This window comes from Oryctolagus cuniculus, chromosome 2 (genome assembly GCF_964237555.1).
Source record: "Oryctolagus cuniculus chromosome 2, mOryCun1.1, whole genome shotgun sequence".
Taxonomy (NCBI): domain Eukaryota; kingdom Metazoa; phylum Chordata; class Mammalia; order Lagomorpha; family Leporidae; genus Oryctolagus; species Oryctolagus cuniculus.
In genome coordinates this window covers 170,065,419-170,089,879 of record NC_091433.1, presented here as the reverse complement: position 1 = coordinate 170,089,879, position 24,461 = coordinate 170,065,419, and the positions used below count along the sequence as shown (strand labels likewise).

The window sequence follows — 24,461 nt, the reverse complement described above, 5'->3', positions numbered from 1 at the left end:
TATGATACATCAAATGAATTCCAAATTGACCAGATACATGCTAAACATGATTTTATCTCAGAGAAAAATTAGTAAAATTAGTGGAAACTTACCAAATTTCTAGAACTTTGACATTGTAAAAGAAAACTCAAAGGAATTTTTATGACTTCATTAAAGAAATATGTGACAAAATATTTGCAGCAAATAGGAAACATAAAAAGCTAATAATATCCTTATTATATAAAGAGTTAACATCTGCTGTAGGAATGAAATGGAACAGAATAGAGAATTCAGAAACAGATTCTAGTTGGTGTGAGAATTTAGTACATGATAACAATAGCATTTTAAATCTATGGTGGTAAAAATAGGTTATTCAATATGTGTTGGAATAGTTGGCTAAGCCTTAAACCAAAATAAATTCAAATGAACACAATATTTAAATTGAAGTTCCTTAAGAAGCAGGATTATGTTGTATGTAAGAGAGTAGACTCTGGAGTTAGCTTGGGTTTGCATCCCACTTCTCTAAGTCACTACCTGTATGACCTTGAGCAAATTATATAACACTTTGTGTCTCAGTTTCATACAATGGGGATGATGGTAGTACTCGCCTCACAGGATTGTTGTGAAAATTAAATGAACAGAATATTAGGAAGATTAGGTGAGTTGGAACAGTACCTGCACACACAAGTGCTGTTTAAGTGTAGCTGCTATCCTGATCATGATCAGCACAAAGCTGAAACTGTTCATAAAAGTACTAAAAGAATGTTTTTATAAGCTTAGGGATAGAGGAAATACTTTATTATGATACAAAGCCATGTCTCATTAAGGAAAAGATCAAGAAATGTGATATTAAAACTGTGCACATGGGGGAAGGATGACTTCTGACCCATGGGTGAGGTGCTGGAGGGTGTCATCCACAGCAGGGACAGGCTGTGACAGTGACATGCAGTTATTTCTTATCTACTGAATTGAAAGGAGAAAATGATTGCTAGAAGCTAAATAAGTGCCCTGGGAAATTGGTTTTAGTGTTTGGAATGTCAACCTGGTATTTGCACTTCAGACTGCTCTATTAGTTTCCTAGAGTGGCCGTAACAAATTACCACAAACTTGACGTCCAAAAAAACCAGTTCATTGTCTATGTAGTTCTAGAAGTCAGAAGAACAGAATCAAGGAGTTGACACTGCTCCTCTGAAGACTCTAGGAAAGGTTCCTTCCTTTCAGCTTATAGTGGCTCCTGGTGTTCCTTGCCTTGTGGTAATCTAACTTCATTCTCCGCCTCCGTATTCACCTCCTTTGTGTGCGTGTCTGTGCAGCCCATCCTGTTTTAATAAGGATACTTGCTAGTCATTGGATGTAGATCCCACCTTAGTACAATATGAACTCATCTTAACTAATAACATCTGCAAAGAACCTCTTTCCAAATAAGGTCACATTCTGAGGTTCTATGGGGACATGAATTTTGGGGGAACAATATTCAGCCCACCAGAACTTCTAGTTCCAGGGAGAAAATAGCTATAGCAGTGGCTTTGAGAATAGTGGTGTTGATCAAGGTAAGAAAGTGCATCCAATAGGCACCTTGCGGGGAGCTGAGGTAGGAGGTGACATGTAAGGGAGGGCGAGCAAGATCTCAGCTAATCACATTGAAGTCTTCCATTAGCAAATAGCATCTGTTAGTGAAAGAGGAGATGCTAAGAATTGGAAGGAGGGGGCTGGTTGTGTGGCATAGCAGGTAAAGACACCACCAGTGACATCAGCACCCCATGTGGGTGCTGGTTCGATTCCCAGCTGCTCTACTTCTAATCTAGCTACTTGATGCTAATGGCCTGGGAAAGCAGTGGAGGATGACCCAAGTGCTTGGCCCCTGCACCCATGTGGGAGTCCTGGAAGAAACTCCTGGCTCCTGGCTTCTGCTTGGCTAAACCCTGACTGTTGTGGCCATTTGGGGAATGAACCAGCAGATGGAACACCTTTCTCTCTCTCTCTCTCTCTCTCTCTCTCTCTCTCTCTCTAACTCCTACTTTCAAATAAATAAATAAATCTTTAAAAATCCATATAAATAAGAATTGGAAGGAGTTTGATAGAAAACTAATAAAGCTTTTAGAAAGACTGATATTTAGTCAAAGACAGTATTGATAGAAAAGACTGGAGTCCCAGACTATGATGGATAAATTAGCCTTTATCAGAAGAGATAGTTCTATTACAGGGCTTCAGAATAGTGTGATATTACCTGACATACATGAAAAAAAAAATAAGCCATGTATGTAGCTATGTATATATTATGTGGATAAGGTTCAAGATTCTCATTAGATTTACAAGGTTACCTCTAATATACCCAAAGTTGGGTAGGGGTGGGGAGCAGACTAAAGAATCATTTTTAGAATGGATTGTAAGGATTAATTTTTAGATAAATATGCAAGTGAACCTTACATTGTAATCACAATGGATTACATTTACCTTAATAACTTGTATTATGTTACAAATGGGAAGATATTACTGAATGCATTTATCTGTTGTCCTAACTTTTCAAAGTCATCGATGTTTTCAAGCTGTACATAAATAGTTTAACTGCACACACAAAACTTAGCCCCTGCCCCAGTTGCCACCCCATTGTTGTGCTGCACTTTGTAGCCAACTCTTCAAGAAAGGCATCTTTCCATATTGTCTCTCCTTCCTCTTCTCTCATTCTCTTTGGAACTCATGCCATGTCGGCTCTGTCTCCTGTGTCCTGCAAGTGCTGGTTTCAAGGTCTGTGTTGCCACATCCCGTAGACAGTGGTCACTCCTCAGCCTTGAAGCATTTTCTTCACTTGGCTTCCACAATTCTACACTTCTTGCTTCACCAGCTGCTGCTTCGCACTCTGCCTTGCAGACTCATCCTCGTCTTTCTCTGGGAGAGTACTCCAGCTGTTTTTCTTCCTCATATCCTAGTATACTGCACCCAAGGGATTTCATCATTCCCTTGGTCTTCTCTCTTATCTTCCTGAGGATAAATATTATGAAAACAATTAAAAATTTTCCCATGCATGACTCTTTAATTTTTTTTCTTTCTTTCTTTTTTTTCTTTTTTTTTTTTTTTTACAGGCAGAGTAGACAGTGAGAGAGACAGAGAGAAAGGTCTTCCTTTTGCCATTGGTTCACCCTCCAATGGCCGCCGCAGCCGGCATACCACGCCTATCTGAAGGCAGGAGCCAGGAGCCAGGTGCTTATCCTGGTCTCCCATGGGGTGCAGGGCCCAAGTAATTGGGCCATCCTCCACTGCACTCCCTGGCCACAGCAGAGAGCTGGCCTGGAAGAGGGGCAACCGGGACAGAATCCGGTGCCCCGACCGGGACTAGAACCCAGTGTGCCAGCGCCGCTAGGCAGAGGATTAGCCTAGTGAGCCATGGCACCGGCCTCTTTAATTCTTTTACACATGCACTATTCGATGGGTTTATGTTATTATGGTTGCCCTTTCAGATGTCTTTCTTTTTCCCTGTTGACTCATACTTCCCTGGGGATGTTTGCCATTCGACTGATAGTGTGTACTTGGTGGCAGAAGCTAACGCCCAGAACCTAACTTGTGCTATAGAGAAACTCACGCATTGATGGGCTTTGCTATGGCTGCCTCCCACTCCCACCAATTAGCTGGTTCCTCAGGAAAGCTCCCTTCCCTGAGCCAGGAACTGCTGTTTTCCAAGGCCATTTCCCTGAGAGTCAGCTAACCTCAGCATGTGGAGGGCAGAGCAGGAAGGAACCCTCAGGGGCCAGCCAGCCTACACATCTAACTGCAGGGGAACTGCTAAATAGACTATGGCCTATCAACCCAATAAGATACCTTGAATATATTAAAATGATATATTAAAAATAATATGAAATGAATTCTGTAGCATAATATTAAGTGAAAAAGGTAAAACAGTTTACATTGTATTGTATTGTAAAACAGCATGTAGTAAAATGACTAGAAATTCACTGTAATGTTAGTGGTGCTTGTGTATGGCTAATAGATCAATCAGGTTTATTTCCATCTATTTTGTATTAGTTAAAAGTCTTGGTGAGGCCGGCGCCTCAGCTCACTTGGCTAATCCTCCACCTGTGGCGCCGGCACCCCGGGTTCTAGTCCCGGTTGGGGCGCCGGATGCTGTCCCGGTTGCTTCTCTTCCAGTCTGGCTCTCTGCTGTGGCCAGGGAGTGCAGTGAAGGATGGCCCAAGTGCTTGGGCCCTACACCTGCATGGGAGACCAGGAGGAAGCGCCTGGCTGCTAGCTTTGGATCGGCGCAGTGTGCCGGCCATAGCGGCCATTTGGGGGATGAACCAATGGAAGGAAGACCTTTCTGTCTCTCTTTCTCTCTCACTAACTCTGCCTGTCCATAAAAAAAAAAAAAAAGTCTTGTTGAAAATTTGTGATAAAATAGTGAACTATAAAAGCAAAGATCTTTCTGGTTTTGGTTGATTATTTAACAAAGAAGTGAAAATGAATGTTAAATGGTGCTAACAGACATATTTCACAAAAGAGAAATCATTCTAATGTAAAAGAACTTGTTAGGAAGAAAGAAATAACAGAGGAGTATGGAGCTGTACTTTGTAAACTAATATAGCAAATGCTTGCGAGTAGGAGCCAGAACTTAAGCTGAGATTTCAAATCCAAGTCCACCTTTCCTATGCTGTGACCTTGGAGGAGTTACTTAATGTCTCGATGCACTAATTACTTCTTCTGTAGGATATATATAACAATAGCACTTTCCTTATAGGGTTGCTGGGTGGGCTAAATGTGCCTGTAGAGCACCTGAAACATGGGAAGGGCCATGTGGAGGTGTCAGCCTCCATCATGATTGCTGCTCGTCATCCTCATTAAGGCTCAGGAGACAAATATCACTGGTGTTCAAAAGCCAGCCACACAACTCACTTCTGAGTGACCTTAAGAAAATTGATTTTATGTGTCCATGCCTCAGGTTTTTCATTTGTATAGTGGGGGTAATTAAGTGCCTGCTTCCGGGGATTATTGTGAGAACTTAATGAAATTAGGCAGATCACACGCTGAGCACACAGGGCTTGGCCCGCAGTGATAGCTCACTGCATGAATTAGTGGGGAAGCATCAAGGCTGGCACTGTAGTGGTGGCTTCTGGTGTTCTGTAGGCCTGTTTTGAACTGTCAGAAAAAGACTGTAAGGGAGCCAGTGATGAGGGCTTTATTGCTTACTTTTGACAGTCAAGTAGTTGAGAATCAGTGAAAATCATCATAGTTCATAGGTTATTTTGCTTTTCAGTTTTCAAAGCCCATACATGCGTGTATACTGACTCCTTTAATACAACAGTCCTGTGTGTAGTGAACAGAAAACCTGTTCTCTTTACTGTCCCTTACCAGGTTCCCCGTCACTGCCCATATTGTGGCATCGCTCATGCTTCCACAGCTGCCCGTGTGGATCTTCCCCACCATAGTCCGGCTGCTCCTAAACACTTGATGGGTAGTTAGGTGGCGGAGCCAGTACTTTGGACTTAAAGTTCTTTGTCTTTGTCTTCATTTCAGATGAGCAACACAGCCCCTGTGGTTTTATCTTGAGTTCTGTTTTCCCAAGAAAGAGTTGTTTTACTTCTAAAATCTTAACCTTCAGTGTTTTACTCTGCAGCTACTTACATGTGTATAATAATTTATAGTTTTGACTAGTTACTAATGGCTTAAATAATAACAGCTTACCCACGACAATGGATAAAAGTTTGTATCTTTTTTTTTCTACCTTTGATAAGGCAAGGGAGTGGAGTGTCTGATAAACTTGTAGACTGCCCAAGAAGGGAATGTACTTGTTGGTGATTCATTTAATCAAGGAAATACTACTGTAACACTCTTTGCTCCTTTAAACTGTGACTATCTACTTTAAAGAAAAGTTGAATGTATGCTAAAAGTTACTGCTTTTATCATCTGTGTGACTAACTAGAATGTGATTTTCTAATTTGCTACTTAGAACAATGAAAAGACTATTGTTAGCCAATAAGCTGTAAAATTATTCGAATAGTTTTGAAAAATACAATTCTGTTCTGACTCTGAAGCCCCTTTAAATTTATGTACGTATGTATGTATGTATGTACATGTGTACATGCTTTATTTGGAGGCAGAGAAAATGAGAACTCCCATTTGCCAGTTGACTCCACAAATAGCCTCAACAGCTGGGACTGGGCCAGACAGAAACCTGGAACCAGGAACCCAATCGAGGTCTCCTACTGTAGCCACCATCTTCTGCCTCCCAGGGTACACTATTAGCAGGAAGTTGGAATTGGTAGTGATGCCAGGACTTGAAACCCAGGTACTTCAATATGGGATGCAGGCTCCCAAGCAGCCCCTTAACTGCTGTGCCAAACGCTTGCCCCTAAAGCCACTTTTTAAGACTTTATGTTAGCTCCATTTGTTAGTGTTTTAAATAAAGCAATATATATTTCTCCTTCAGTTCATGGGTTTTTCTTAGTAGGAGGGAATAATTTTTTATTAACTATTGAAATGTAATATACATATGGGAAAGTATACAGTATACATGAATTTTCATGAGAGCACACTGTGTCAGCAACTCCAGAGCGTGAGCCAGAACCATCCCAGCACTCCCGCCTCCCCAGCTTTCAGTCGCCTGGATACATACTTAAAGGCTACCTCCCATTACAGGACAGAGGACAGATTTTAAAGTTTAGTTAGTGAATATTCACATATGCCAACGTTTTTTTTTTTTTATTTCACCTTTGCAAATATTTGATTACATTTATTTTTGTCTTTTCTCTGTTTTTAAACTAAAATTTTATTTTATTCAAACAGCACAAGTATGTAGGTTTTTTTTTTTTTTTAAACAGGCAGAGTGGACAGTGAGAGAGAGAGAGAGACAGAGAGAAAGGTCTTCCTTTTGCCGTTGGTTCACCCTCCAATGGCCGCCGCGGCTAGCGCGCTACGGCCAGCACATTGCACTGATCCGAAGCCAAGAGCCAGGTACTTTTCCTGGTCTCCCATGGGGTGCAGGGCCCAAGCACTTGGGCCATCCTCCACTGCACTCCCGGGCCACAGCAGAGAGCTGGCCTGGAAGAAGGGCAACGAGGACAGAATCCGGTGCCCCGACCGGGACTAGAACCCGGTGTGCCTGCTTCGCAAGGCGGAGGATTAGCCTAGTGAGCCGTGGCGCCGGTCAGTATGTAGGTTTTTAAGTTTAGAAACAATAAAAGGCTTATTCCAAAATATAGTAATTTCCTGCTCTACCCCTGCCTACTCCTAAAGATCCTTCTGTCCAAAGGGGAGAAATTCTTTAGTACATCTTCTGCTATTTGCAGATTTCTGTAGTTCATATTAATAGTTATATACTGCTTATTATTCATTAAAAATTAGGCATTACCTCATACTTTCTATTACATTAAATAGGAACTTAACTGTATTAATACCAGCCCTTCTACTACTTCCCTTCCTTATCTTCCAAATATATTTATATTAAAATTTTCGGGTATGAGGCTGGCGCTGTGATGTAGTGGGTAGAGCTGCTGCCTGTGGCACCAGTATCCTATATAGGCACTGGTTTGAGTCCCAGCTGCTCCACTTCTGATCCAGCTTCCTGCTGTTGTGCCTGGGAAAACAGCAGAAGCTGGCCCAAGTGCTTGGATCCCTGCACCCACATAGGAGACCTGGAAGAAGCTCCTGTCTCCTGACTCCAGATCAACCCAGCTCTGGTCATGGCAGCCATTTGGCGAATAAACCAGTGGATGGAAGATCTCACTCTTGTCTCTCTGTCCCCACCCCACCCCACCCCATAACTTGGCCTTTCAAATAAATAAATAAATCTTAAAAAAAAAATTTTGGGTCAATGACCACTCTGTGAAGATAGAAATGATATTCAGAATGGGTTTTGGAGATCCTATGATTATAGTAGGTTTCTTTTCTTTTTTTCTTTTTTCTTTTTTTTTTTTTTTTTTTTTTTGACAGGCAGAGTGGATAGTGAGAGAGAGAGACAGAGAGAAAGGTCTTCCTTTGCCGTTGGTTCACCCTCCAATGGCCGCCGCGGCCGGCACGCTGCGGCCGGCGCACCACGCTGATCCGATGACAGGAGCCAGGAGCCAGGTGCTTTTCCTGGTCTCCCATGGGGTGCAGGGCCCAAGCACCTGGGCCATCCTCCACTGCACTTCCTGGCCACAACAGAGAGCTGGCCTGGAACGGGGGCAACCAGGACAGAATCCGGCGCCCCAACCGGGACTAGAACCCGGTGTGCCGGCGCTGCTAGGCGGAGGATTAGCCTAGTGAGCCGCGGCGCCGGCCTATAGTAGGTTTCTTTCTCTTCATTTTTCTTGATGTTGATAATTGCCTTAGTTGTCATGTTTTTCATTTTAACTTCTTTTCTAAAATTATCTTCTGTTCTGGCTTTGGTTGCAGAATAGTCACCCTTAGGATTGCTAAATCCAGTGGAATATTCCAGTCCTAATCTTTTATAGATGTACATCCTTTTACTTTGTTTCCTTTTTTTTTTTTAAGATTTTTTTAAAAGATTTATTTATTTATTTGAAAGTCAGAATTACACACACACAAATACAGAGAGAGGAGAGACAGAGAGAGAGGTCTTCCATCCCTTGTCTCACTCCCCAGTTGGCTGCAGTGGCCGGAGCTAGGCTAATCCGAAGCCTCCTCCTGGTCTCCCACGTGGGTGCAGGGGCCCAAGGACCTGGGCCATCCTCCACTGCTTTCCCAGGCCACAGCAGAGAGCCGGATTGGAAATGAAGTAACCAGATCTTGAACCGGTGCCCATATGGGATGCTAGCACTGCAGGCGGCAGCCCTACCCGTTATGCCACTGCGCTGGCCCCCTGTTTTAAAGATTTATTTCATTTATTTGAAAGGTAGTGTTACAGAGAGAGATAAGAGAGAGATCTTTTATCCACTAGTTCATACCTGGAAATGGTTGCAACAGCTAGGGCTGGACCAGGGGGAAACTAAGAGCAAGAAGCTTCTTCAGGATCTTCTACATGGGTGCAGGGGCCCAAGGACTTGGGCCGTTCTCTGCTGCTTTCCCAGGTACATTAGTAGGGATCTGGATCAGAAGTGGAGCAGCCAGAACTTGAACCAGCACCCAGGCAGTGTCTTGACCTGCTATGCTACAATGCTGACCTCTCCTTTGGTTCCTCCAAAGTAGAGACTTTTCTGGCTGTTCTTTTTTAAGTCTCATTGGTGGGTCCTGTTTATCTGCCTCTTAAACGTGATCCCTAAGATTCTTTCCTCAGCTTTATTGTTACCCAACAATAGTCTGTTTAGGCCATATCCGCCCTAGCTGTGAAAGACTATTGTTGCCCCTTCTTCTGGTATGGACCTCTTCTAAATTCCAGATCCTGTCATTTACTGGTCATTGAACATATAAATTGAGAGTGTGAAAACAAATTGGTTATTGCTCCCTTCCCCTCGCAGTATCTGCGTATCAACCGAATAGAAGCCTTCAGTGTTTGCCCTCCCAACAGTTCCCTTCCTTCCCTGCCTCTCTCAGTTCACATACTGTACTACTTCCTTACTCATTTACGTTTGTGTACACACACACACACACACACACACTTCACTCTTTCCCTGTCATACCAGCCTTGAAGCTCTCCATGTTTCATTGGCAAGAAGACTGAAAGCTCACTCTTCCCCAGTAGCTCCTCAAGTAGGCTGTCGTGAGGGAATGGAACGTTGGGCCAACTGTGAGCTTCCAGGAGAAGCAAAGTATTGTACTCAGTTGGTATGTTTCGTTTGTACACGTTAGTAACTATTTTAATAAACTATCCCTTTCAAAACATCTTAGTCCTTGAGGCCGGCACTGTGGTGTAATGGTTAAAGCCACCACCTGCATTGCTGTCATCCCGTATGGGCACCAGTTCTAGTCCTGTCTGCTCCTCTTCCAATCCAGCTCTCTGCTGTGGCCTGGAAAAGCAGTAGAGGATGGCCCAAGTCCTTAGGCCCTTATACCCACCCAGCTTCGGCCGTTGTAGCTGTTTGGGAAGTAAACCAAAATGGAAGGTATCTCTCTCTGCTTCTGCCTCTGCCTCTGTGTAACTCTGCCTTTCAATGAAATAAAATAAATCTTAAAAAAAAAAAAAAAGTTAGTCCTTGAAATGCTTGTAGAACAATCACTTGAAGCAAGCAGTGCACTTCACGGTGTTTCTCCTGCATTGCAGATACACAGCCAGGACTGGGATTAGAATGTGAATTTTGTGACTTTCAGATTTTAAAACGCACACTTGGGATTGTAATGTAAATTTATAGGCAGAGATAATATACTTTGTCCAAGCAAGGAAGAAAAAGCACAAATGTTCTCCTGCCTACTTTTATCACTGTATGTAATTAGGAGCTCTTGTCTGAGTTCACGTTAAAGTGTTGATGTTCTAGAGGAGCCTCAATTCCTCTACAGTGTCTCATGCCTGAGTCAGAAAGTTCTGTGAGGACACAGCAATGTGTCACGCTGGTCCCATATCTCTTATCAGTACTTTCTGAAAGAGGTTTATTCATTCAGTCTTCTTTCCAGTCAGGCATGAGCATTTATTGAGTTGGTGCTAAATACCAGGTTTATGTGATAAGCCTTAGACACTGGTGATATAAGATGAAGATATAATGGCCAGGTCCCTGTTCAGGGTAGGAATAAACATGTGTGCTCTTGTCTCATGGGACCCTGTTCCTCAGAGTGTGGCCGGCGGGTTATGAACATCAGCACTGCCTGGGAGTTTGTTAGAAAGGCAGAATCTTGATCCAAGATGGATCAGCATCTCTACCCAGGATTCTGCAATCCCAACAAGCTCCCAGGTGATTTAATGCTAGTGGTCCATGGACCTCACTGAACATCAGGGTCTTAGGAGTTCTATCCTCAGCTGGTCCTTTAGATGGGTCTGGGTGTCTTTGCTATCCCTCCATCAAGGGAGTGGAAGATTCAGGGTGCACTTTCTGTGCTCTCAGGGCGCGGACTTTGAGACACACAGCCTAACAAATATGCCTTCTCATAATGATGTATCCTCTGATGGGGCTCAATTGAATTTGTCTATCAGCATTGAAAGCATTTGGGATAGAATGTGGATTGAGCACCCTCTAGTAAGAGAACCAAGAATTTGCTAAATGGCAAGTTGGCCTTGGGTAGTTGGAAGAAGAGATATTCTTTAAGTACTTTGCATGCTTAACTAATTATAATTCAGTAATTAGCAGGGTCAAGACCTCTTCAAGCAGTGTTAGAATGTTATCGTAGCAATCCATATGGAAGCTAAGGAGGCCTAAAATTAGGAAAGAGAGGCTACATTTAGGACTCATTGGGGATGTTGAATCAAATCAGAGATGGCAGAAATAGGAGAGAAGAGAAGGTAGGTTGATGCTCAGGTTATTCATTCTAGTAGCTATGTGGATAGGTTTACCTAGAGATTAGGGGAGAGAAAGAGACTGGAGATCTGTGTTTTATTCTTGGGAAGATATAGGGTGAGGTGTTCATGGAACCTGCCTGGTGGATCTGGGGTGCACGGTCTTGGAGTTCCAGAGAAGAGTCTGGCTGGAGGGGCACGGATGCTAGCTACCAGAGGAGACTTGGTCACTTGTTTGGAGTACAGGTGTGGATCAGATCATTCAGAGTGTTCCAAGTGAAAAGAGAGGAGTGCCGAGCATGGGACCCATGACAGGTGAGATCTCCAAGGAGCCTGAGGAGAAACATCCCGAGAGGTGGTCAGCCTGAGGTGCAGGCCGGCTGGAGTTTTCTTTTTAGAAACGGTTAATGGTGATAACAGTTTCATAGGGTTCGTTATTGTTGATGACAGTTATGGTAGCTCTGTTTTTGTTATTGTTTAGTGGTTTCTAGCTTACCATTTTTTTTTCTGTGTATTTTTCAAGGTCCTTAAAATTCTGGTCAAGGCAGTGATGGATGGAATGGCTGATCGAAGTGGAGATGTTGCAACCAGCCTCAAAGGAAAGCTGCAGGAGTTATTTGGCAGAGTCACTTCGAGAGTGACGAATGATGGAGAAATCTGGAGGCTGTATGCCCAAGTGTATGGAAATGGGCAGAGTGAAAAGCCTGATGAGAATGAAAAGGTAAGTCATGCTTGTGCACTCCAGGGCCCTTGCATTTGTTTGCACACATGTTTAGCAGATCTGTGTTTCTGATGGGTGGAGGAAGAGTTTCATACCCTAAAGGATACAATTAATATGCTCAATTTCAGTTCTGATTCAGCCTTTATTTATTTTTTATATATTTATTTATTATTTTAAAATCAATGTTACAGAGGAATAGGCACTGGCAGAGAGGGAGAGAGAGGAAGAGAGAGACATCTTCCATCTGCTGGTTCACTCTCCAAATGCCTGTAATGGCCAGAGCGCTGAGGCAGGAGCCAGGAGCTTCCTCTATGTCTCCCATAAGAGTACAGGGATCCAAGTACTTGGACTGTCTTCCACTTCTTTCTCAGGTGGATTAACAGGGAGCTGGATTAGAAATGGAGCAGGCGGGACTCAAACCAGTGCCCGTATGGGATGCCAGCACTGCAGGTGCTGGCTTTACTGGCTGTACTACAACACCAGCTCCCTGATTCAGCCTTTAACAAAAGTGCTTTCAATTGTGGACAGGTTAAGAGTTATAACACTTACCTTTTCATTTTTGATAAATTATCCTTATCCAGTTGTTCTGTATTTCCTGTAAAGGGGTCTTTCTGGCCTGCTACCTCCCTCCAGCAAACAGCTGGCTCTTGTTATTTACCCAACACCCCTTTCTGTGGGCTCATTGCTAAAGACTATAAGTACAAGGACAGAAAGAGTGTTTAGGTCTGAGCTGACGACTACTAACAGGAAAAAGAAAAAGGAACTAGATGAAAGATTTTGGAGAACTTTGAAAATCTAAACATGGAGTCCTTTACAAAGGTTGCCCTGCCCTTCTCACAAGTGCAGCAGCACACCAGTTACACTCACGTTGTGCTGTTAGTCTGTTATCTTAGAACTCGAATGAGCCCCCAGAATTTCCAAGGTTGGGATAATTATTTTGTGTTTCTTTTCAAAACATTCACAACAAATCAAATGTACTCCTTGCGTGGGTTTGGAATTAGCCACAGTACAGCTAATCTGTGGGATTCTTAGCCGTTCTCTCCTCCCTCAGTCCACACAGCTGGCTTCTACCATTGCCTTGTAAGTCAAAAGAACGCATATCATATGCACACATGCACACACTCCTACGTCTGTCTCTCCATTTCTTCTTGAATTATGCGTATATCGAATTAAGGGTGCTCTGAATTCTCTGATCTGTGACTTTTCCCTCAAGAATTTATAGGAGTTTAAAAGAGAGTGTTTTAAAGTTCTGTGAGATCACACACCAACCAGAAATTCCATAGTTTTCACCACCTTCATGCCTTTTTCTCTAAACAGGTCTGCTAAACTGATGGCTACAAATGCTAAGGAAATATGTACACTTCTAATCCTAGCCTCTGTGTGTTCCTGGTTACAGAGACGTGCCTCTATCCAGATACAGCTATTTGATTTCTTATAATTGCTTATTGCTATGGGGCGTGCATCTGTACCCTTTCTTTGATGAGAATAATAAAGACAGCGCTGTATGACACAGATGCTATTTTTTCAAGTTGGAATAAGTTCCATATGACTTCCAGGAAACAGAGTTTAAAATGTGAATTCTAAATGTTTTTTTTTTTTTTCTCTCTCTCTCTTCCCTCAGGCCTTCCAATACCTCTTGAAGGCATACAAGTGTGACACACAGTCCAGTTGTTGGGAGAAAGATGTTGCATCATTTAAGGAAGTTGTTCAAAGAGCCTTAGGACTTGCACATGGTATTTGATGTAACATTTGATATCTGTGACATACTGTAGTTTTTCCTAATAGAAAAGAATATTAGTCAAAAGTAAAGTTCCACTGCAAGTAATTTCAAATTATTTCATCACATTGAAATTATTATATTTAATTCCCCAAACATTTATAGGCCAACTACTATATAATAGGCACATTAGAGCAATACAGAGGAACAGGATAGAGGCTTACATACTGTTTGAGTAAGTGACAGAAATGAGAAACTTTTTGAGTATATGAAATAACTTTACAACTGTGTATAATCTTCACGCAGAGTCTGTTTGTGTTGTGTTGATTATGTAGTATTAAGGAAATCTGTTGCCTTTTTTGCAATGGGTTTGCAACCATAAACACGGGTTTCTTGAAAACCACCACTAAATCAAAGCTAAAATGGGAAAGAAAAAGATTCCCATCAACTTGTCATCATTGGACACCACCACTGGCCATCCATTCTCCAAATGTGGTGGAATCAACAAAAGAACCATCAAAGAAATTGAGAAGGAGGCCACTGAGATGGGAAAGGACTCCTTCAAGTATGCATGGGCCTTGGATAAACTGAAAACTGAGCATGAGTATGATATCACTGTTGACATCTCCCTGTGGAAGTTTGAGACAGCAAGTACGACTATCTTTGATGCCCCATGACACAGACACATTATCAAAAACACAAATCGGAGTACCTGGGTTGGAGTTGCTGCCAGAGTTCCAGCTTGTTAATGCCCTGGGAGGCAGCGAGTGATGACTCCAGTATTTGAGTCCCTGCTCCCTATGTGGAGACCTGGATTGAGTCTCAGGCTCCTGGATTTGGCCTGGCCCAACCCAGCTGCTGTGGGCATTTGGAGAGTAAACCAGTAGATAGAAGAGCTCTGTGTCTATTTCTGTCTCTGTGTCTGCCTTTTAATTAAATTAAAAAAATATTTTTAAACCATGATTATAGGAACATCCCAGGCTGACTGTGCTGTTGTAATTGTTTCTGCTGATGCTGGTGAATTTGAAACTGTGTTCCAAGAATGGGCAGGCCTGTGAGCATGCACTTCTGGCATAAAAAAATGGGGGTATGACCTTATTGTTTGGTGTTAACAAAATAGATTTCACTGAGCCACCCTACAGCCAGAAGAGATACAAGGAAACTGCTAAGGAAGTCAGCTCCTACCTTAAGAAAATTGGCTACAAGCCAAACACAGTATCATTTGTGCCAGTTTTTATTTGCCATGGTGACAACACACTGGGGTCATGCATAGCATGTCTTGGTTCAAGGAATGGAAAGTCACCTGCCAAGATGGCAATGCCAGTGTGACCACCCTGCTTGAAGCTCTGTATTGCATCCTCCCAAAATTTCATCCAGCTAACGAGCCCTTGCACCTGCACCTCCAGGAAGTTCACAGAATTGGTAGTATCCTCCTTGTAGTCTGTCTGAAGACTGGTTTTCTTAAATCTGGCATGGTTGTCACCTTTGTTCCATTCCGTCTGCTGAAATGCACTATAAAGCTTTGAGTGAAACTCCTCCTTAGGACAGTGTGGGCTTCAGTGTCCAGAGCCTGCCTGTAGAAATGTGTTCATTGTGGCAGCACTGCTCACGACAGCAAAATGAAACCACCAGTGGAGCAGCAGGCTTCTCTGCTCGGGTGATTCTCCCGAATCATCCAGCCCATATCAGTGCCAGCAGTGCTCCTGTCCTGGAGTGTCACACAGCTCACCTTGCTTGTGAGTTTGCTGAGCTGAAGGAAAAGATTGATCACCTTTCTGGTAGGATGCTGGGACATGGTCTTGTATTGAAATCTGGCCATGTTGCCAGCATTGGAATGGTTCCCAGCAGGCCCATGTGTGTTGAAAGCCTCTCTGACTCTTTCTGGGTCAGCTTGCTGTTCATATATGAGACAGACAGTTGCTATGGATGTCGTCCAAGCAGTGTACAAGAAGACTGCTGGAACTGGCAAGGTCACCAACTCAACCCAGAAACCTCAGAAGGCTAAATGAACATTTTATCGCAACACCTGCCTCCCCAGTCATAATCTGTGGTAGAAGAACGGTCACAGAACTGTTTGTCTCAGTTGGCCATTGAAGTTTAATAGTCAGACTGGTTAATGATAACAATGCATCATAAAACCTTCAGTAAGAAAGGAGTTTATTTTATGAACTATTTGTTTTTTGTGTGTCTATGGCAGCTTTAAGTTATTAGTTTTAAAAATCAATTCTTTCTAATGGGAACAACTTGACCAAAAATCTGTCATAGAATTTTGAAATCCATTAAAATAAAATTTAGTGGAGTGGAGGGGGGAAAGGAAACCTGTTAACTTTTTCACTACTTGTCGTCTTCTTCCTTTATAAATAAAGATAGCTCAGTAGAGTACCTAGGAATATGCAAAGAGCTACAGCATATACAAAAGAAATACAAAGTAGAATCCCTATTTCTGAGAAACTTAAGAGGGTGTTAGTTGGGGGTAACCTTACTTGTAAAGAAATATCCCTAGGGCAGGCATTTGACACCGCAGTCAACGTGCTGCTTGGGACACCCACGTCTGGTACTGGAGTGCCTGGGTTTGAGTCCCAGCTCTGCTTGGATTCCAGCTTCCTGCTGCTGTCCTTCCTTGGAATCAGCAGTGGTGGCTCCAGTACTTGGGTCTCTGCCACCGTGGGAAGACCTGGGTTGAGTGGTGGGCTCTTGGCTTTGGCCTGGCTCAGCTCTGGCTTTTGCAGGCATTTGAGGAGTGAACTGGTGAATGGAAGAGCTCTCTCTTCTGTCTTTCAAATAAAATGAAAAGCATAAGTTGTATGCTTGTTGGGAGAATGTGCTCCAGATAGAATGTGGTCCAGAGAGACTGCTTTAATTTACTGGAATTAATGAAAAATATACTAGTTAAATTTATGAATTTTGGTTCTATTTATATCTGAATATGGGTTTACAGTGCCCTGGGATTGCTGTTCCAATTAAATAATAAAACTCCAATGTTTGAGCTGAATTACAAGTACTGTGAACCTGTCCTAATTTGTGTAATTTCTTCCAGCCACCAGTATGTATAGCAAATAGGGAGCCAAAAAGAAACAATGCAAAAGGGCAGAGCTTTGGAACTGGGAAAACCAAAGCCCTAGGACCAGGTATCTTGTGAACTTGTAGGTGACTTGGGTAGATTGCTTAACTCTCTGAGCCTTGTTTTTCTCATTGGTAAAATGGTAAAATACTGACCAGTGGCCGTTAGGAACAACAAATGAAAATATTTAAACACATAGCAATATTTTATACAGAGTTCAAATGTTAAACCCTTACCCACCCACCCTTTCTCTGTTCTTTCTGAAGTAGAGGGTCTAGGCTATGTGATAAGGGACTCAAAGCTAAAAAGGAACTGAACAAGGATAAAGTTTAACTTGACTATAAAGAAGTCACAGAACATTCAAACAATTTAGAAATGGGCCTGGTAGTTAATAATTCTTCTTATGGCCTTTGATATCTTTGACCAAAAAGATGTAAATATCCAACTTCCTGGGCCACCTAGCCCTTGGCAGATAAGGTAGACGTGCTAAACTCTATGGTTGAAATTCATTGTAGAAAAGTTTAAGGTCATCTCTACTAACCAGTGAAAAGATGTTTTGAGGTCACTAGAATTCATGTGGCTTGTGTTGGCCCATGATAGGTGGGCTCAGGTTGAGTTCCGTCCTTATGTGTTTGGCCCTTGTGGGTATGGTACTATGTTTAGAGAAAATCACACTAAGGTGTAGTATGTATATTAATAGCCGGATGGGATTTACTTTGAAGAATTTATCTTATCTACTTTAACTTACCAACTCTAAACATTTCTGTGAATTGCTGGCTCAGTACCAGTCAAAGCCAAGATATTTTCTGTAATCATGAAGTGATAGTATTAAACCTGTCAAATATAAATATGCAGATGAAAAAAATGTTCCAGGAAAAATTTTCATGTTACTTAATTTTAAACTGTTACTGACACTGCTTTTTTTTCAAAGGTCAATACTTGTAGAAAAACAAATATCTATTCTTTTAAGTTCTCTGTTACCAGTATTAATGAATGATATGTTGGTGCTCTTACAGTGTTTTAAGCATATTTGAGTGGATGCTCGGCTTTGCTTTCTAATGACATTTGGATTTATAAAGATAAATCTTAATCTTGGCTTTGTTGCTTTTGTACATCAGTGCTCTTTCTTGCTTTCTTGGATTTCTGTTCTTCTCCTCTCCTTTTGGTCTTTCTTTCCATCATTATTCCTTTGCCCCACCCCATTCTGAAGAGGAAATAGACTTTTTCAAAGTCCACACATGGCTTACTCCCTATAGGTTGCTATTGTTAAGTGTGACCATGCTCATCAGAAAGCTGGAGAAGACATTGAGGTCTCAACATAGTAGGAAACCTGTACTTGACCTGTCTATGGCAGTATTGTCATTGTGTGCCTGCCCATTTGTAAAGTGTGGAGGGTTTTTTTTTTTTTTTTAAAAGATTTATTTGTTTATGTGAAAGACAGAGTAACAGAGGAAGAGTGAGAGAGAGGGAGAGATTGATCTTCTACCTTCTGGTTCCTCCCCCAAATGACTGCCAAGGCTGGGGCTGAGCCAGGCCAAAGCTAGGACACTAGAGCTCCTTCCAGATCTCCCATGTAGGTGCAGGGCCCAAACACTTGGGTCATCTTCCACTGCTTTCCCAGGTGCATTAGCAGAGAGCTCAATCAGAAGTGGAACCATGAAGATAGGAACCAGTGCCTATATAGGATGCCAGCATAGCAGGCAGTGGCTTAACCCACTACACCACAACACTGACCCTTCTTGGATTTTTTGATGATTTGAAACAACAGATTCTTTCTTCCTTCATTCCTTTCTTCCTTCCTCCTTTCTTCCTTCCTCCCTCTCTCCCTTCCTCTTTTCCTCTTCCACCCCCCCCCCCCAACCTCTATTTCTACCTTTATCTTTGTTTCTGTCTTTGATGGCTTTGGGAAAGAAAGGAAACATATTGTGTGTTGTCTTTTTGCTTTAGTATTATTTTTCTTAGAATGAAAATAAGGGATTAAAAAAAGAATCACAGCTGTTTTTGATGTAAGTTACTAGGTGTTAAACAGCCCAAATACCTCTGCATGGTAGTTACAACTTTACGGAAACAGACATCATAATCCTCACTATCTCTGGGTCAACTGTGCCCTCTGAAAATTGGATTAATATTGCTAAGTACCACGTGTCCTCTCAGCCACTGGCTGAGAAATGTCAGTCTAATCATTATCCTGAGAGGAATGTCAAACCTAGTTGTTGCTGGCCATGGAAGAGATTATTAATTAATGCCAAACACTCTTTTTTAAAAAGATTTATTTTAGTTACTCGAAAGACAGAGTCCCAAAGAGAGGTAGAGCCAAAGAGAGAGAGAGGTCTTCCATCCACTGGCTCACTCCTCAAATTACCGCAATGGCCAAAGCTGAGCCCATCCGAAGCCAGGAGCCAGGAGCCTCCTCCGGGTCTCCCATGCAGGTGCAGGGGCCCAAGGACCTGGGCCATCCTCCACTGCTTTCCCAGGCTGCATCAGAGAGCTGGCCTGGAAGTGGAGCAGCCAGGACTTGAACCAGCGCCCATATGGGATGCCAGCACTGCAGGCCGGGGCTCTAACCACTGCGCCACAGCACCGATCCCAATGCCAAATTCTTTTGCTAGTCACAGGCAACCTCTATGGACTGAGTAGTGTTTGCTAGCAAAAAGAAACCTACTTTCCATCCCTAGTCTCTTTCCTAGGGTATGAAGTAGAGTTTACTCATGCACTAATTTGTGTAGTTTTAAAATAGGGGCTGGTTATTAATTTTTTTTAATTTAGTGAGCCTAATTTCAAAGAACATAAGACAATAGTGAATCGGTGGAGAATTATCAGGCATGATGTTTCTATAACACTCTTCACTTGTTCTGATAAAGAATTCATGTCCCGGGCCCGGCCAGGGAAGAGTACACTCCTTCATGATTCCAAATTTTAAGAGAATGGGTTTGCCAGAGTGCTGGAGGCAGAGTTGTCAGGGACGAGTGGCTTTGCTTCCCAGCACCCTCACTGATGCCAAGCGTGGCTCAGAAACTTGAACGCCTGGTTGTGGTCATTCTCTAAATGAAGATGCACGGTGTTGACATCAGTTCTTCCAGAGGGGGACTGTAAACCTTGAATGTGAAAAGGAAAATGCAGGAAGAATTGACCTCTGCATAGAAGCATGCCATTTCCTGGGCTGTCGGCTTCAGCAATTGTCATTTCTCATTAAGGACTCCAACTGGCGCTCATACGGGTGCTCATATGGCATCAGAGCCAGCAGTTTAATCTGCTACACCACAATGCTGGTCTCTGTGCACTTAATCTTTAATTCTTTTTCAAAAATAAAAAACTTTCAAGGTAGAAGTATTTCTAAAGTTACCATAAAATTCTGGGTAAATAATTGGTTTTGTATCTGTATACTATCATTCCAGTTCCTAATGGATATTTCCCCTGTCTTTGTCTTCCAGTGGCTATGAACTGCAGTAAAAACAAATCCAGTCCCCAAGAAGCTGTGCAAGTGCTGTCTTCAGTTCGACTCAATTTGCGGGGTTTGTTGTCTAAAGCAAAGGTGAGCATAACGTGTGGATTAATTAGAGCTGTCATAGAAAAAAAGGTTATTAGGATCAGCTTACTGCTCTTAAATCTTCTTTTACATCAAGGATATTGTAGCCCCATGCTGTGTTTGAGATAACAGCCAGGCAGTTTATCTTGGTGAAGGTGTTATTGGACCAGTGGCTAGACCACCATAAATGTGGGTAACCGAGGAGTTTTCACAGTGAATGCTTATAAAGCAACCCTTAATGCTTTCTTCTGTTTATTAAATTAAACCGTGCTCTTCTATTTGTTATCACTTTTCTCCAAGTATGGCATATATCCCCACTGGTGGCACTTGGGTCAGTTTTTGGGTTTAATATGTATTTTAATGCATATTAGAAAAAAGTATTAACTAAGTCATCAGACTTATAATTTCATGAATATTTATGCTTGTTTACTATTTTTAGTAATTTAAAAGTCTTTAAGAAAGACTATGCAAGAAAAAATGAATTAGGGAAAAATATTAAGTGGTGTATACAGTTTGACAAAAACGTGTTTAGATGGATGACTCAGATGTGACAGCTGAAACATACTGTTACTGAAGATACCAACCTGGAGAGCAGTGCTGGCATGAGGTGTGTTTAAGAATCACTTAGGAAGCGTTTTTGAAGACTGGATTCTTGGGCTGTCTCTGCGGCAGATACAGATTCAGGTGTGGAAGAGAGCCTGGGGAATCTGTTAAATTTCCTAGGTGTTTCTAATGTGCAGCCAGGATTGGCTTTCATCTCTGGAAACAAAATTTTAAAAACCTCACTTCCAGCACAGTTTGTTTTCTAGTCTTTACCCACTTTTACCATTTAATCTTGGGTTCAGATGAATTTTGATTCACTTCTGAAAGTCCAGGGCACGTAGAGAGCATTTCTGGAAAACATTCCTAGAATATGTCTTTTTGTTAATTGCTTGATCTTTTCTGGTTGAGGCCTCATTTTTGCCTCTTTAGGTAATTTGCCTCTTTAGGTAATTACTTCCCTATTTATCTACCTGCATTTCCTCCCAGCATGCCAGCACAACTTCAGATATATGTGTCTGAGAAATGTGCAAAAGTTCTCTCAGAGAAAGTCAAAGCAGCAAGCTATATTTGTGACTTTCCTTTCCAAACTGGGATTATGTTTTCTACTTTTGATTAGATCACTAACCTATATATATATATATATATGTGTGTGTGTGTGTGTGTGTGTGTGTGTGTGTGTGTATATATAAAATTAAGGTTTGTTTTGTGCCAATGCTGTGGATAGCAGGTAAAGCCACCACCTGCAGTGCCAAATCCCACATGGGTACTGGTTTAAGTCCTGGCCGCTCCACTTATGATCCAGTTCTCTGCTATGGCCTGGGAAAGCAGTAAAGATGGCTGCACCTGCCTGGGAGACCCAGAAGAAGCTTCAGGCTTCAACATAAATTTGTTTATGTATTTGAAAGTCAGAGTTAGAAAAAGAGAGAGAGAGAGAGAGAGAGAGGTCTACCATTAGCTGGTTCACTCCCCAAATGGCCACCATGGCTGGAGCTGGGACAACTCGAAGCCAGGAGCTTCTTCCAGATCTCCCACATGGGTAGAGGGACCCAAGCACTTGGGCTATCCTTTGCTGCTTGCCCAGGCACATTAGCAGGGAGCTGGATCAGAAGTGGAGCAGCTGAGATTTGAATCAGCACCCATATCAGATGCTGGTGTCTTAGGCGGTGGTTTTACCTGCTACGACACAGCGCCAGCCCTACTTGTTTATTTCTTTTTTTTTTTTTTTTTTTTTTTTTTTTTTGACAGGTAGAGTTATAGACAGTGAGAGAGTTGAGAGACAGAGAAAAGTCTTCCTTCCATTGGTTCACTCCCCAAATGGCTGCTACGGCCGGCACTGAGCTGATCCGAAGCCAGGAGCTTCTTCCTGGTCTCCCATGTGGGTGCAGGGGCCCAAGCGCTTGGGCCATACTCCACTGCCTTCCTGGGCCACAGCAGAGAGCTGGACTGGAAGAGGAGCAACCGGGACTAGAACCCAGCACCCATATGGGATGCCAGTGCCTCAGGTGGAGGATTAACCAAGTGAACCACGGTGCCGGCTCCCCTACTTGTTTATTTCTTAAGGATAAACTCTGGGTCCCTCATCTCTGTGCAAAGTTTTTTCTTGGACATTGCTACTTTTACATAATCTAGTAGTTCTATGACTTAAATAGAATTGCTTGTGCAGGTACTTTCATGTTGTGGTAGGTTCTCAAATGCTGAAAACAAGGCCTCAAAACATCACGCATGTTTAGATTTTGTTATTAGCTCCCAACTGGATCTCTGTGAACGGGAAAAATGGCCTCCTAGTGCCTCCTTTGAAGCACCTTTTGCATATGAAATTTGGGAGTCTCTGGTTTTGTAGTGGCTCATATGCTTTGTCTTTTTTGGAATAAACTGCATTTGCTAAATTGAATTTCCAAAAGCTATGTTTTTAGAACACTTCAAAAACTTGGAAGTGAATTGAGATAACTGTGTTAAATAATTTGCAATAGGCTCAGTTTGCACAAATCTTTGGTCTTTTCCTGCCAGGCCAGAAACTTCATGGAAATAAACTCCTGGAACCCGGAGAATCACTTAAGCCATCAGTCCATGCATGCCCTGTCACGTTACAGATTGGCTGCAGTAGTGGCATGGGGTCCGTTCACCAGAGTGCCAGAGAGCCTTGAGTTAGAACACACTTCACTGCCTTCACTCTTGGGAACTCTCAGCAAATTATCCAGGCTTTCTGAATCTCAGTTTCTCTGCTTCCTCCTTCCCACATTAGGAAGAGATGCAGATTCATTATGATTGCAAGCATTGTAATTCTTTGTCAAAAACATACACACTGTGTGAGTCCAGGTGATTTTGCTAAAAGGTGTTTTCTCTGCTGAGCACACTGCAGTTCTTGTGTCATTCTGTTACAGAATCTGTGCAACTCATCTTGTCAAGGTCTGGTGGAAAAGATAAACAGCACACTGAGTAAATTATACCTCAGGTTAGCACACACAGTGACATGCACACACATGTGTGCACAAACACAAAATGTGGTCATCAAAAATCCTGTTCACTCGTTTTCTTGGGTGCCCATATTGGCTCAGCAGGCAGTCCCAGGAGAAGCATTCCAAAATGTTGTCAGCTATGGGAGTATTACTGAAGTATGTTGCAATAAACCTCCCTTTCCAGAGGGAGGGCACATTTATTTTTATTTTATTTTGTTGGAGTTTCTTTGGCTTTTACCAAATCCTGAGGATCTCTGTGTTCTCTGAGGCCTAAACTGAAGTTAACTTTCAAATAAATAGCATAAAGGGTATGATTTATATTAATTTGAATTTAAAATACATTTGGTTTGCTTGCATAACTAGTAAATAGATTTGTTTTGTTTGCATGAATTACACCTGTTATCTAAAACTATCCTTAGTACTGAGATGAATGACCAGTAGTTAAGGTAGCTGCTTTGAAGAGCAGAGCTCATTGTTGTTTGTAAGTACAGGTAAGTTGTTCTGACACATTGTTGAACTTTTAAAGCTCATACACTTTCGAGAGAACAGAACAGATACCACCATTGCTACTGTGATGGTATGATATTGAGCAAAGTGGATTTTAATTCTGTACTCTATGTTTTTTTTAAAGCATTTTTCATTGCTTTGATAGTTCTTTATTTTTTTATTGCAGCAACTTTTTACAGATGTGGCAAGTGGAGAAATTTCCAGGGAGCTAGCTGATGACATGGCAGCTATGGACACTGTGGTAGTGCAGCTCCAAGACCTCAGCAATCAGTTTCGAAATCAGTATTGACTGTGCAGCGGACAGCTTCCGGAAAAGCGCTTGTCACCTTCCGGGCTTTCTCTCAGAGCTGTGTGGCTGAAACACAAGATAATGATTTTTAAAATAAATTTCTGATTTAAAGCTAAATTCTTACTTTTGTGATATTCCCAAATGTTTGTGCTTTCTGAAGTACATTAAATTAAAAAGTTTTCTATTTCTATAGTCCTAGTTCTAGTTGCAGTAGAATTGAGTATTTTTATTATTATTGAGGTATTTTAGTACAAAAAAGCAAATGATTTGGTTTTCTCTTTAAAATAGGGTGTTCTCTCTCTCTCTCTCTCTCTCACACACACACACACACACACACAGGAATTGGATCATTCTTTGGAAAAACTTAGTCTAAAT

The 24,461-nt window shown here is 42.1% G+C and overlaps 1 protein-coding gene across 2 annotated transcripts in view; it reads left to right on the top strand.

The window, feature by feature from the left end:
* The window catches only part of TTC27 (tetratricopeptide repeat domain 27), a 214,639-nt gene extending 190,436 nt beyond the window's left edge, over positions 1 to 24,203 (top strand). For both annotated transcript variants that reach the window (XM_051843020.2, XM_002709924.5), the window contains 4 exons: positions 11,790 to 11,987; positions 13,609 to 13,720; positions 20,197 to 20,297; positions 23,964 to 24,203. In XM_051843020.2, coding sequence (XP_051698980.2) covers positions 11,790 to 11,987; positions 13,609 to 13,720; positions 20,197 to 20,297; positions 23,964 to 24,086 — 534 coding nt within the window. In that variant the 3' untranslated portion in view covers positions 24,087 to 24,203. The remainder of the gene's footprint in view (positions 1 to 11,789; positions 11,988 to 13,608; positions 13,721 to 20,196; positions 20,298 to 23,963) is intronic.
* The last annotated feature ends 258 nt before the right edge of the window (positions 24,204 to 24,461 follow it).